The 13386-nt window shown below is 44.7% G+C and overlaps 1 protein-coding gene across 1 annotated transcript in view; it reads right to left on the minus strand.

Moving 5' to 3' along the window:
• Positions 1-13386, minus strand: part of LOC130197724 (ephrin type-A receptor 3-like) — a 78171-nt gene that overhangs the window by 10476 nt on the left and 54309 nt on the right. The window contains 4 exon segments of the mRNA XM_056420569.1: positions 1170-1231; positions 7625-7810; positions 7921-8046; positions 8760-8827. Of these exon segments, the coding sequence (XP_056276544.1) occupies positions 1170-1231; positions 7625-7810; positions 7921-8046; positions 8760-8827 (442 nt within the window).

Consider the following 13386-nt stretch of genomic DNA (forward strand, 5'->3'; position numbering starts at 1 on the left):
TACGACACTGTATGCTTGACTTCCGCATCTGCAATAGAATAGAGATCCATACTTTAGTGGCTATAATTGATATGATAGGAAATAGTTAATCTGTCGCAGGTTTGTGAAGTGTTTTCGAGGATGGTTTTAAGGACTAATTCGTTCAAAACATCAATTTGTGTAATGACGTATTGAGTGACAGGCTCCTCTAACTCTTGTCATAATGTCAATTTCAATAACAAAGCAATACCTCCGCAGACTTCCTTCGATTTTTAAAAATATTTTCACTAATAAGGGATGAAGCAATCACCTTAGAGTAAAATCTGCTTTTCAGAAATTATTATTATTTTTGTTGTTGTTGACCAGTCTATATTACTGATATTATTTTCAGATTATGATACATGTCTGTAGTTTTAAACCTATTTTACTTACATTTTGTTTTCAATCTCTTTTCTTGTGGCATTTTGGAGGTTCTTTTCTTGCATTTTAGACAATAATTTGTTTCATTCTTTTTACTGTTTGTCACTTAAACTCAACATTTCACCCATAAAATACTCTCACCGTGTATAATTACAGATGCCATTTACACTTGTACGTACACTGTAGCATTTAGTGACATTTTTAGCTCCACAAACGGCTGCGTTGTTTCTAAAGGCAATAAAAGTCTATACATTTCAATGAATAGGAATGTGATTAGTTAATTATGAGCTTTCAGGAGGAAATTGCGGAGCGCTCAAACATATTTGGCAGAGAGGAGTTCTGCACTGAGTGGAAGAGGCTTCGTCCTGCTGCCAGTGTATGTGTGTGTGTGTGTGTATGTGTGTGTGAGTGTGTATGTGTTTGAAAAGTGGATGGCGTGTGATGAAGTAATTTTTTTTTCTTGTTCTATGTTTTTTAGATTGTGTAAAACTACCTATTACATCCCTAATGTGGTGACTGCGCATAAGCTCAAAACAGGTAAAAACAAAAATGCAATCGTGTTTTCTTTCCTGGAGAGTTGTTAACTTACATTGTACAACTGAAGGTTGAAGGACAACTTCAGTCAGCTATCTTTTTATCTATTCATAAAATAATATGCCCTCCTGTTCTGTGCTACAATATTCATTCAGTTTCCACACGGCCTTTGTGGAGGCGCGTGGCCTTGGAGGAAATGTGTGTGTCGTGTTCCTCCCAGCTGAGCCGCGACTCACCTTGAGAAAAGTGTCCAGAGATCCGTTCTCCATGAACTCCGTTATGATCATCACTGGTTTACCTACGGAGGCACACAATAAGGCAGCCGTTATTGGAGCAGAATTACAAGGAGGAGAGACACCAACTATAAAGAGACGAGGACGGAGACGTAGTTGAGTTCACAGCTGTGACCTGCCTCCCTCTCCGTCTCTCTGCCTCTCTCCAGGGGATAACATGGCATGTCGTCATCAGTCACACTGACAGCTTCTAATCAGGCCTCTCCATAAACGCCAGGAGATAATTAGAATGGACCAATCCTCCAGAATGTGTGTGTGTGTGTGTGTGTCTCCTGAGATCTCGTGAATACTAATCAGCCTCAAGGGAAGGGGGTTGTGGTTGAATCGGTACATGCACCTGCACGAGTGTGTGTTTGTGTGATGAAGGGGTGGTTGACTGACAGGCCCTGCGCACTATGGTCCCCTGCATGGCATCTGGTGGGGCTTACAAATGATGAACAAAGTACCTGCAATCACATGTACACAGGCACACACCCGATCCCCCAAAAACAGCGGTTGTCCATGTTCTACACGGCTGTCCCTCCTGCAGGCGAGCTCTGTCCCTCACAAACAAACCTGCAATGTGCAGTACACATGACGGTGTGTGTGCGTGCATGGCTCGTAAACACACAGCCAGTCAGTTGAGATGAATAGGTCACATGTCGCCAATCAGACCTTAAAGATTGTGAGGAAAAGACCGGTGGAGAGATAAGACGGCATGAGACCGGGACTGTTTGTTTAGAGAACGCAGTTCATAGGAGACACAACTAGAAATGACTTTTTCTCTTCTCTCATTATCTTCCGAGAAACACGTTTATTTGTTTTTTCTTTTAATCAAAATGCCACGCACAATACATCTCCATTGAATTAAGAATTTGAATCGTGAAATGAATTGAAGCAAACGTTTTAATGGAAAATAAATGAATGGTAAACAAATCAAGGCTTAAAGAGTGTAAAGGAAATTGGACAGAAGAAGCAAAGGGATAATAGAAGGTAGGAGGAAAAAGGAAGAGAAGGAGGAATGGGAAAAGGAGGAACATGAGAGGAGAGTAAAGGGAAAAGGAAGAGAAGGAGGAGAGGAAAGGAGGTGGGGTCAAACGCTTGTCATGGCAAGGCAGGAACAGCACCACCGAGGTCTACAGTGAGATTGTCGGTAAAGACAGCAATACATCACCTTAAATGAATTCACTATCTCACTGCAGCAAACACACACACACACATCACACACATCACACACAAAACAGAGTCGCTGGTCTCTGGTGGTGGTGTCTTCTCTGACAGTAACATTAGTCTCAGGGATAAAAGTGAAAGAGAATTAGATTTTCTTCTGCTGGGGGTTAGGACTGCTGGTCACATTTATCTCCACACTGCCTGTGTGTGTGTGTGTGTGTGTGTGTGTGTGTGTGTGAGAGTGACGGAGCTGGTTTCAGGGCATGGCAAGTGGAAGGGGGGACAGGGAGGGGTGGTGGGGGATGACCATCTGATTTCAGCTCTGATCAGAGGTGGAGAACATATGTGTGCTTTTGTGTGTGTGTGTGTGTGTGTGTGTGTGTGTGTGTGTGTGTGTGTGTGTGTGTGTGTGTGTGTGTGTCACAGCTACGGATAAAACAGTTGATGTGATTGATCCTGACTGAAAGGAGGTCTAATTCTTCACAGCCTTCTGTCCACCAAGGGAGGGAGGTGTGTGTGTGTGTGTGTGTGTGTGTGTGTGCGTGTGGGCGTGCGCGCGCCTGGGTGTGTTTCCCAATGTGTGGTTTATTGTGTCTCAGATCCTGTGAACCCATGTAGGTTACCGGTGAAAGAGAATATTACTTTCAGGCACACAGTGTTACATGCGGTCAAGAGAAGTCCAATGAAACACATTAATCCTGTCGGTGTCGGCTTAGAGGTCCATGTGAGCCTGGCCCGTACACACACACACACACACACACACACGGACACACACTACTATCACTAGCCATCATCTGGACACCTGCCATACAGAATTATCCCTGCCACTCTGAAAGATAACAGAGGTTCCCAATAAGACCGACCACACGCACTGGAGCTTCTATATTAGCTCAATCCGTCTCTTAGCTCAAACACACGCACACACTCGACGACACAATGAAGCCCTTTCAGTTGTTGTAGCGACTTCATCACAGGCCATTCACATTTCAAACACACACACACACACTGGCAGCAGGACGAAGCCTCTTCAACTCAGTGCAGAACTCCTCTCTGCCAAATATGTTTGAACGCTCCGCAATTTCCTCCTGAAAGCTCATAATTAACTAATCACATTCCTATTCATTGAAATGTATAGACTTGTATCGCCTTTGGAAACGACGCAGTCGTTTGTGGAGCTAAAATCACCTCCCGGTGTGTTTGTGCGTGTGCAGATTGGGTATCGATGCTCTGCCAGGTGGAGTGTGTGTTGGAACGATCAGCGAGGAGTCGCTCTTCTTTTCACCCTCTTTATTAAGTGAAAGTAGGGAGCGTGGGCTCCGCTTTCCTCACGATAGAGCTCCGATTATTTAGGCCTCCCGTCTGTGTGTGTGTGTGTGTGTTTTGCGAATTAGTGTGTGCGTGTATCAAAGTGGGAGTATACAGTATATCTGATACAGTAACACATTGTGATCGTCTGTGTATGTGTGTGTGTGTGAGTGCAAACGAAAGTGATACAGTCCGTATACATGGAGACGATTACATGACGAGGGGCTGTGTGTGTGTGTGTGTGTGTGTGTGTGTGTGTGCGCTTGTGGACCGCATTATGGAATGAGGCGGCCTAGGTTTAAACGAGAACAAATAAATAACTGCTGTATTGATTAATGTCTCTGAACTAAGTGATACAATGCTTTTAACACAGGACACGTCTCTGTTCTGGGAAACGCCATGTGAGGGTGCGGGGGTGCGGAGAAACCGTCAGACATAAACTCAATAACCGTATCTCCACCCCTCTCTTCACCTCTCTCAGCCCCTCTTCGCTTTCTCATCTCCTCTCATTTCCTCACGTTTGTCTCCTCGCCATCTCTCCTCTTGTCTCTCCGCCCCTTTTCCCCTCGTATCTCTTCACACATCTTCTCCCGCTGCCCTCATTTGTTTTCAAGCCCCATCTTCTCTCATTTCCTCGCTCTTGCGTCCTATCTCCTCCATCCCCTCACTTCTTCCACCCGTCCCACACCCGCCGTCTCCCTTTCTCCACGTCCTCCTCCTGTTTCTCCTCTTCCTCGTTTGTCCCCGCAGTCCAATCTCCAGATCTGCATACGTATTCAAAACATGAATAACTTTGAACATTCTGACAGGAAGGATTGAAACTCGTATTATTCATCGCACAAAGACACGCAGTTAAAACTAATCACGAGTTTCTTCAAACAGAAGACGGGTGGATTTGCCAGTTTGGATGTTTGGATAGCACCTTTGCAGTTGTGTGTGTGTGTGTGTGGGGGGTTCAAAATGTAGGCAGATGAGATGGAGCTCGGTAATTGAGGGTTTTCCAAATGAGCCGATTGTTGCAGCGATTGCAGAACACATAAAGGATGGATGGATAAAATGAGGGACGGGGAGATGAGGGAAGGATAGGGAGGGGGAGGGGGAGGCAGAATGCTACACTGTCCTGATGTGTAGAGAGACAGATAGAGAAAAGATCTTTTTTTTGGTCTTCTTTTTGGCATGTGGGGCTGTAATTAGCATGACAATAGCAACAATCAGGTGACAGGCAGCAGAGGAGGCTGTTAGAGTGGCACATGGCTGAGGCTGGGGGCTTATGAGGATTTAGGCAGAAATAACACTCACACACGCACACACACATTCTGGAGGATTGGTCTAAATTGCAGAGTCAAATGAAGTACATACCCAATGCAAAATGCAACTGTGCAACATGCAAATAAATACCACTACAACCATCATTGCTACAACCACTACCCTCCATCACTACTCCGACTAGCATGTATCGGCCCGTGAACCAGCGGTGCCTCATTACGCTCTTCCTTTAAGACTAACAATTAACAATATCCATCATTCTAAAGTGCTTATTCTTCCTATTTAAAGAATACACTTTTTTGCTTCCTTGAGTCGGATGATGACGATCTTACGTCTGTCCGTTAAATATGAAGCTGCAGACAGCAGCTGGATATCTGAGCGTATCATAAAGACAGTAAACAGAGGAACACAGCTCGTCTGGTTCGGTTTAAAGGGTTAAAAAAGAATTGCCCGACAAAAAAGGCAAATTAGCACATTTTACTCTTTGGCCATTCACTTATTTCTTGTCTGATATCCTCAGACTAAATCCTTTCTCAGTCTAACTTCTACTTCTACGAATATTGTGACAGCTGCTGCTGGTGCTTTATACTGCAGTACCACAGCTACTGGGACGATAGCTACTCTTAGTACTACTTCAACTAATACTACTCCTGTGACTGCTGATGCTACGACTACTTACACCCCACAAACCCATGCAACACACCTGAGCCCAGAGCAGTCCGGGTCAGCCTGCCTGATTAGACTGAGGGCGGTGTGAAGGGACCAGCTGGCGCTGGAGAAAAAGGCCTGAAGGAATTATTGACCCGTCTCAACTCTCACCCCCTCACATACGCACCCTGGGCTGTGACCTGTGAAATTACTGCTCCGCTGGTGAGATTTGTTTCTGAGGAGCTCTATCAGCTTCCCAATGTGCCGTGAAGACGAGTGAGATGAGAGGCACAAAGAAAAAGGCCGGCAAAAGTCGACGGGCGCTTCACACACCAGCACAAATCTGTTGTTATGTTCATAGCGCACAGCAAAGCACCTGATTATGTTTAAGTTGCCAATGAAGCCAATATTCTCTCACTCAGCAGAACAGTTTAAGGATTTAGAGTAAGTATTGGATTTATTCTGGCATTTTGAATCAGAATGGGTTGTGACATAAAAACCAAAGTGCCATAATTCCCGTCTTCCTACCAGAATAAAGAAAACAACAACCCAATTGATGTAGTGTTGTTGTACTGTAGCACTCTTACTCACTACCTCAAACAACTATGCAAAGGTGCAAAGGTCACAGTTAACATAGAGAGAAAGGAAAAGACATGCAGTGAGCTTCTCTTTCTTGATATGCATAGTGATGAATATTCATGAGCCTAAAACGCATCTAATTAACTTTTTGGATTATTAATATTCATGATAAAAGCTTATGCATATGCATTTTCTCTTTTATTGTTGGCCTAAGTGCCACTGAGCACCGGTGTGTGTGTGATGGACTCAATATCTTGTTGTGTGTGTGTGCATGTGTGCATGTGTGTGTGACAGAGGGAGAGCGGAGAAAGCGAAGATTTATTTGTCTGACTATGCCCCTCCTCTTTTGTTGTTGATCTCTAGGAAACATCTGCATAACAATGTGTCAGACCAGAGGACGGTGCTATGACTACTGTGTTTGAATGCAGGCAAACTCCCACTTTAGTTGCTATTACTGACATATTTAGGGTTTTTTCGGGTATCTGAGCGAGAAGAAAATACATATTTGATCGGTGGTCATAAATGCTATTGCTTTATCAGTCACTCCTGCACTGAATAATCAGTACAAATATGGATATAATGTTCAATGGGTGTGTTGGTGATCATCTATTTTGACATTTAAAGTAAGCGGTTACAGAATGGGTTAGCGCATGATTGTCTTTTTGAATTTACTGCCTCACAGCTCCTGACCAGCCTGATGATTATGATATGAAATTGAACATTAACAGTTGGCTTTGCAGTTCATCAACACATAAATACGGGACATTTCCCATCGCTGGAACATTTCACAAAGTAAGTGAACCGAGCCACTCAAACTAAGCTTTGTATTTTGGTCCCAAAGGCGGAGGGTCGCTCTGTGCAGCCAGGCTTTCCTCCCGGGCCTGGCTGTGTGGCTGTTCACACATCTCTGTCGAGTACGGAGCTCCAGCTGACCGCATCAACGGGCACCGCCGGCCTAAACTACAGCGCACGCTGTGCCTTCAGTGTGGCTGTAGGTCCTAAAATATGCTATCAAATGTAGCCTGCTTTGAGTTGACGTATTGTGGGTTTGAGAGAGGGAGACAAAGAGAGACGGGAGAGAAGTGGAGAGCGCTTGAATGAAAAGATGAGAGGGACCCTGACTGAGAGGTTAGGAGAGAGGGAGAGGGAGGGAGAGAGAGAGAGAGGGGGGGGTTGAGGGCGAGGAGGCCCGACTGAAACAAATTGCCGTTACCAGGTCTATCTCCCACACATGGACCAACTTGCTCTAATTGCCCAACACAATCATGTGAATTAAACAAGTGGCTGCACGAGAGACCATGTGTCATCAAAGTGTTGCCATGGTAATGGAGTCTTTATCTCGTCAAGGGTTAGCTCGTGCTTACATTCCCATCGGCTGCGTGACGGACCATCCCCTACGACAGGCAGAATAGAGGTGTGTGTGCGGTTGCTAAACCAACTGCGTTACTCACATCTCGTCACCACGCCCTCCAGCCTGATGATGTTGGGATGGTCAAACTGGCCCATGATGGAGGCCTCAGACAGGAAGTCCTTCCTCTGTTTGTCAGAGTATCCCGCCTTCAGACTCTTGATGGCCACGTAGATCTCCCTCTTCCCCTGAATACGCAGCCGACCACTGCACACCTCCCCAAACTCTCCTACACACAGAGAGAGAGAGAGAAAGACGATAATAATTTGAATCCAGGTTCAAATTGTACAGTTTTAGAAAACATCTATATAGTCGACGGTTGTGTTACTGCCAGCTCACCAGCTCCAATGACTCTCTCGATGTGGATATTGGAAGCGTCGATCTCTTTGGCAAAGTCCCTGACAGCCTGGTTGGGGTCTTCGTAGGTGTGAGGATGGATGTAGATCCTGCTGCCTGGCAGCTTGACTGCATGGGAAAGAAAGAGGAGATATAAAAGTTAAATGTGCTGATACAACCAGCATGTACTCGCTGTATGTAAATTAATAGTGTATTGATCCCTCTGGGAAGTGGTTTCCTCCAGGAAGCCACACTGACTTCTACGTGGACATTTTAGCAGTGTGAATTTATGTTCACTCGGGAGCTTAAGCATCGCTGCTCTGTTTGAGTGACATTGCAAATTCTTACATAATCAAACACATAACTGCTTGGTGAGCAATGGTGTTAAAATGACTCATAACTTTTAACAGGTACCCATAAGGAGCTCCACTTTGCCAGCAAACATTAGTGCAAGAGTGTATAACAGTGTGTTTTATTTAACAACGCTGGAGACGTACTTACACTAAGTGTATTTACTGTACATCTGAAAGTATGCAAACAAAGTGACTTGTCTGTGAAAAACCGGCAGCAGTTGTCACTTTTGATTGTTTTTTCTCCTGCAGTCTTTATTAACTGTGTCAACCATAAATAAAGGTGATGTGGTCGCAGGATGGGGTGACGCTTGCTTGCATAAGCACAAACTTGCATGTTAAAATAATTCATTGAGTTCGACTAACAAAAACAATATGAGTTTGTCTGCATCGTGTTAGAATGTTATTGCACTTTTGAATGACACTGAAACATCCACATGTATGACCGCAATAAACATACACGCATTTATGCGTGTGTGTCTGTGTCTTCACCTCGGCCATGTTGGAACTGCATCTTCTCTTCGTCGGGGTCCTGCTTGGCTTTGATGTAGCCACAGTGCCTGAAAGAGAAATGCACAGCTGGATTATGATCCCGTATCTCCAGTAGAGAGATATACACAGCACAGATTGTTTTCCTCCCCACACGGATACCAATATAGCTTTATAGCACGGATATGGAAGATCACATACCCTCGAGTGTGTTTGTGCGATTCCACACTGAAGGTAAATCTAAAATAATTTCTAGGAACTGCACTAGAACCGCACTACGCAGCAAATAGCGGTGAACTAGATATTTCCTTTGTCTTTACACATCCACTCCTCTGAGACGAGCTGGGAGGAAACAAAGTGTTCCTCTTCTCTACGTCTACATGTCAATTCCTGCCTGAAGGTTGAGTGTGTGTGTGTGTGTGACATGACACACACACACCATACATGCTCTTTTCCCAGCCCCCTTTGCATACACACCCTGCAGCGCGGCCCAGTCCAATGATCAAGACAAAGTATTGACAAATTGATCAACTCAATCCTGCCATTCAGCTGTGAGGACGTATTCAACTTGCTCTGTTTTTACAGACCTCAATGGGGGGTGCTGCTAGTGTGTGTGTGTGTGTCATGTTTTGTGTATTTATTTCCACTTTGTTCAGCTTCCACCTCAAATAGTGTTTAAATACCCTGATCACCCCCCCCCCCCCCCCCATAACAGTGTCTCAGAAATTTACGGATCTTTAAAAATTCTGCACAAATATTTTAGGCCAAAAACCATCAAATGTAAAAGCAGTTTCATATAACGAGGTACTAAACCTCCTCTCCTCCGCTTCCTTCGTGTCCAGTCCTCCTCGACTGTTAAAGCCGCAGCCAGTCGGCGTGTCTGTCCATCATGAAGATGAATTGATTTGGGCTGAGAGCCAAGAATAACTGGGAATCAGCAGCACGGACCGGGTGGGATTTAAATGAGCAGAGTGGAGGAGGACTGAGAAAAGAGGGAGGCTGGAAGAAATAGCAGGGAATTTCATGAAGAAAAGGGGGTGAGGAGTAGATAAATAAATAAAATAATTAATAAATAAATAACAGAGTGGGATAGAAATAGAGTCGAACATGAATGCGAGAAACAGTGGCAGCAATGGAGAGAGGTCTCACTAGGATCAGCAGATCTTAGTCATTTGGTGCTTAATCCTTCTGTTGGTTTTACACAGCTGAATGCATGGGCTAACCCAGACACCAATAGGCTCTCTTGGGAAAACACACACACACACACAGGGGTAGAGACTGGTTGCTGGTATTTGAGGATAAAGAGGAGGGGGTATAATGTTCTCTGGGCCCCACCTGGTTATCAGCTGGGCTCAAGCCAGTGAAACACCAAGGGACTATCATTACCCCCTTGACACACACACACACACTCACACTCACAGTGCTTTGGGGCATGTGTTTTGAGCATATGGGGAATGGGGACATGGGTCACACCTCTGCTCCAACTGTGATAATCCTTTGGGGGCCTATGTCTGCCCCCCACCACCCACACACCCACACAAACACACAAACACACACACACACACACACATATACATGTTTAGTTTTTTACACTTCCCCCTCACTGCTTGATGTGTATCTGTGTGTATGTGTGTGTGTGTCTCCACGGTTGCATGGCGGCATATATGAGTGTGTGTGTGTCTGATGGGAAATGAACACATTTCCATAGTAATTACAGAGCGACTCATTTCTCCTCTTCAGTGAGAAGTGTCATGAATCATTAGTGCTGCAGTCTCCAACATGGCACACAACTTGACATGGCTGTGGCTTTTGTTTCCCCCCCGACAGCTGTGGCTCTGTGGGTGTTTGAAATAAGATATTTTATTTAATATTGACAACTTAGTGCAGTTGACCAATAATGAATGTGTCTCCCTGGCTTGGAAACATGTTTGGAAAACATTCACAGTGCTTGTAATCCAGGCGACTATTTGCCAGATCAAGTTAGTATGAAGCACATTTGTGAGTTTCTTATTGATATGATTGGATTCACATTTGAGCAAAACGACGTCGCTCTGTGGAACTGCAGAACACAGGGTTTCGTTGACCACACAGCCGTGGTGATTGGCTAGTTGTTTGCTATTGATTCTCACTTTGCACTGTGAGCGTTCACAGACTCGTCAGCTGGAGCAGACTTTGTAATGAGGTCGTCCTCCTCACTTCTTTATGCTTTGAAGTTAGCGCTATCTTTCACTGTGGGAAAAGTCATCGTTCCATTTAGCTGCCATCTAATTACACTGTACTGCTTCATACAGTAAACACACACCCACGCACACACAGCTGTGTATTCATGCAGATTAAAAGTACACACACCTGGGCCGATCGCGCAAAAACACACACTTTATTGCACTGTGATATCACCATCACACCCGGGCGCTCCCCTCCCTCTCTGCCCCTCGCTGTTCCACTTCAGCGAGGACAACAGGCTATCCCCGTCCTCCAAAGCCACACACTCCACATTTGCATATCAATTTACTTTTTAATATAATACTTTGTCACTCGAGACCCATTTGTCATTCTGCTAGCAAGCTCCCACCTTCATAAACTCCAGCCATATATTATTGTGGCATTGCCCCTCCCCTGTTTTCCTCTCCCTTCCTGTCCTTTATCTTTCCGGGGTGTCACATTCTTCCTTTAAGAAAAACATTCCCTTTTACAATCCCACACCTATCTTGCCTTTCTCTCTCCTATCCCCTCCATGTATCCTCCCCCCATCCCAATAGACTATGTTCTCCTCTCTTCTTTGTGCTTTTTTGAAAGAAAGAGTGGACACTGGGAGCTGGAAAGAGAAACAAAGAGAGAGGTGGAGAGGGAGATGGAAAAAGAGAGTGCTGACAGGCAAGAACGCACAATGGGGGTCCAAGCCTGCATACCAAATAACAAGCAATCAGATGGAGGCGGAGAGCGAGGAGCGATTGGGAGGAAGCCATATATGAATATAAACTTAAAGGGTATTGTAAGGGAAGTGGAAGTGGACAGAAAGCGGGGGGGGGGGGGGGGGTAGTGTTGTGTGCTGCAACAACAGGAGCTGAGGATAAAAAGGGAGGGAGTCGACTAAAGAGATGAAAGAGAGCTCCATAGAGATGGAGTGAGTAAACAAAGGAGTCCACAAGGAGGAGATGTCAAATTTGAACAATATGGACGATAGCTACATGTGCAGGAGAGGAGATTCATTTAAGTTTGGTGGGATGAAGATGGTCCATATTGGCTGAAGAAGAACAGAGCAACACTCGGCACATAGCTCCCCCGTGAAGGAGAGGACCCCAAAGGTGAAGGGGCCGTGCTCCCTCAAGGCCATTGTGTGCAGCGTCGATGCACACAGGGCCCCTCGATAGAAATAGTTTGAGTTTTTGAACCCTGCGATACACAACACATGCGATAAAGGAACAACCAATTACAGCTGGTTCATCATGTTTCTTCTGAGTTCATGATAAATAGGAGAAGTTAATTATTTGAGTGCAGGGCAACTCGTAACTCAATGAGCCACGTCACAACATCCGGTTGAAAGGTCAGCAGGACTGATACACACCAGTGCCCCAGTAAAACTACTCTTTGTTTAGTCAGTTAGGATTAAATGATAACGTCATCCTTGAAATCGTAACACGCAGGTTTAGTTTCTTTAGTAATGGCAGGCCCTCAGTCGCGCTGCCCCCACCCACTTTAGATGTGAGAGCGGATGGATGGAGAACAGATGACCAAACAACACCGTCAGTCAACAGTCCTGCATGTCCTGAGAATGAGTGAGAGCAGACTAAACCATGGTGCTATGATTAATAACCTTAATATTCCTCGTGTCCATTGTTTTAAATCGTATAGTCCCCGTCGGGAAAGCTGGATTCTGGACCCCGGGCAGGTCACCAGTCCATCACCAGACTAACAGAAGATACATACACTCACATGAACACAGCATGAAGGCTGACTTCAGAAGGTCTAAATGTTCTAAATACTGGAAGGTCAGACTTTCTAAAATAGTGAATTTAGAATGAATACATAGCATAATCTTTTCAAAATAAAGATTGAACCAATCTTTCCTCACGCCATCAGCATCGTGAACTCTGACCTCTGTATATCCTCAGCCTCGTCTCCCACAATCTATTTTTTTAATATTTCCACACCTTGTTCTTATATATTTGGTGTAAATTGTGTTAAATACTGTTATGAATTCATATTTGTACTTTCAATATGTTTTGTTTTTTATTAGCATTTCAAATGTGTGTGTGATTTGGTGGCAATAGAAACTGCAGGAGGCCCATGTCGTGTATGAAATCAAATTGGCAATCAGCCTGATTTTGTAATTCTTTAAGAACATTCTTCAAAGTGCAACAACGCAGGCTGCTTCATTCATTTCCCTCATAGTGTCACCTTTTTGCCACGTGTTCATGTATTGGTCTGTTCAGCCTCGAGCTGTACTGCTGCTCCTTTCCCCCCTCAGTCTAACTCCAGGCTATAAAGAGCACCAGATAGCATCCACGGCACTGAGCTGCACTGATTTGTGTTTTTTCTGATAATTAAAAACAGCACTCAGGGATTCTGCTGTCATTTCAGTTTGCTGGTGCGGCTAAAGTCCGACAATGCTTTGGGGAATTAAGAGAAT

This window comes from Pseudoliparis swirei, chromosome 8 (assembly GCF_029220125.1).
Source record: "Pseudoliparis swirei isolate HS2019 ecotype Mariana Trench chromosome 8, NWPU_hadal_v1, whole genome shotgun sequence".
Lineage (NCBI taxonomy): Eukaryota > Metazoa > Chordata > Actinopteri > Perciformes > Liparidae > Pseudoliparis > Pseudoliparis swirei.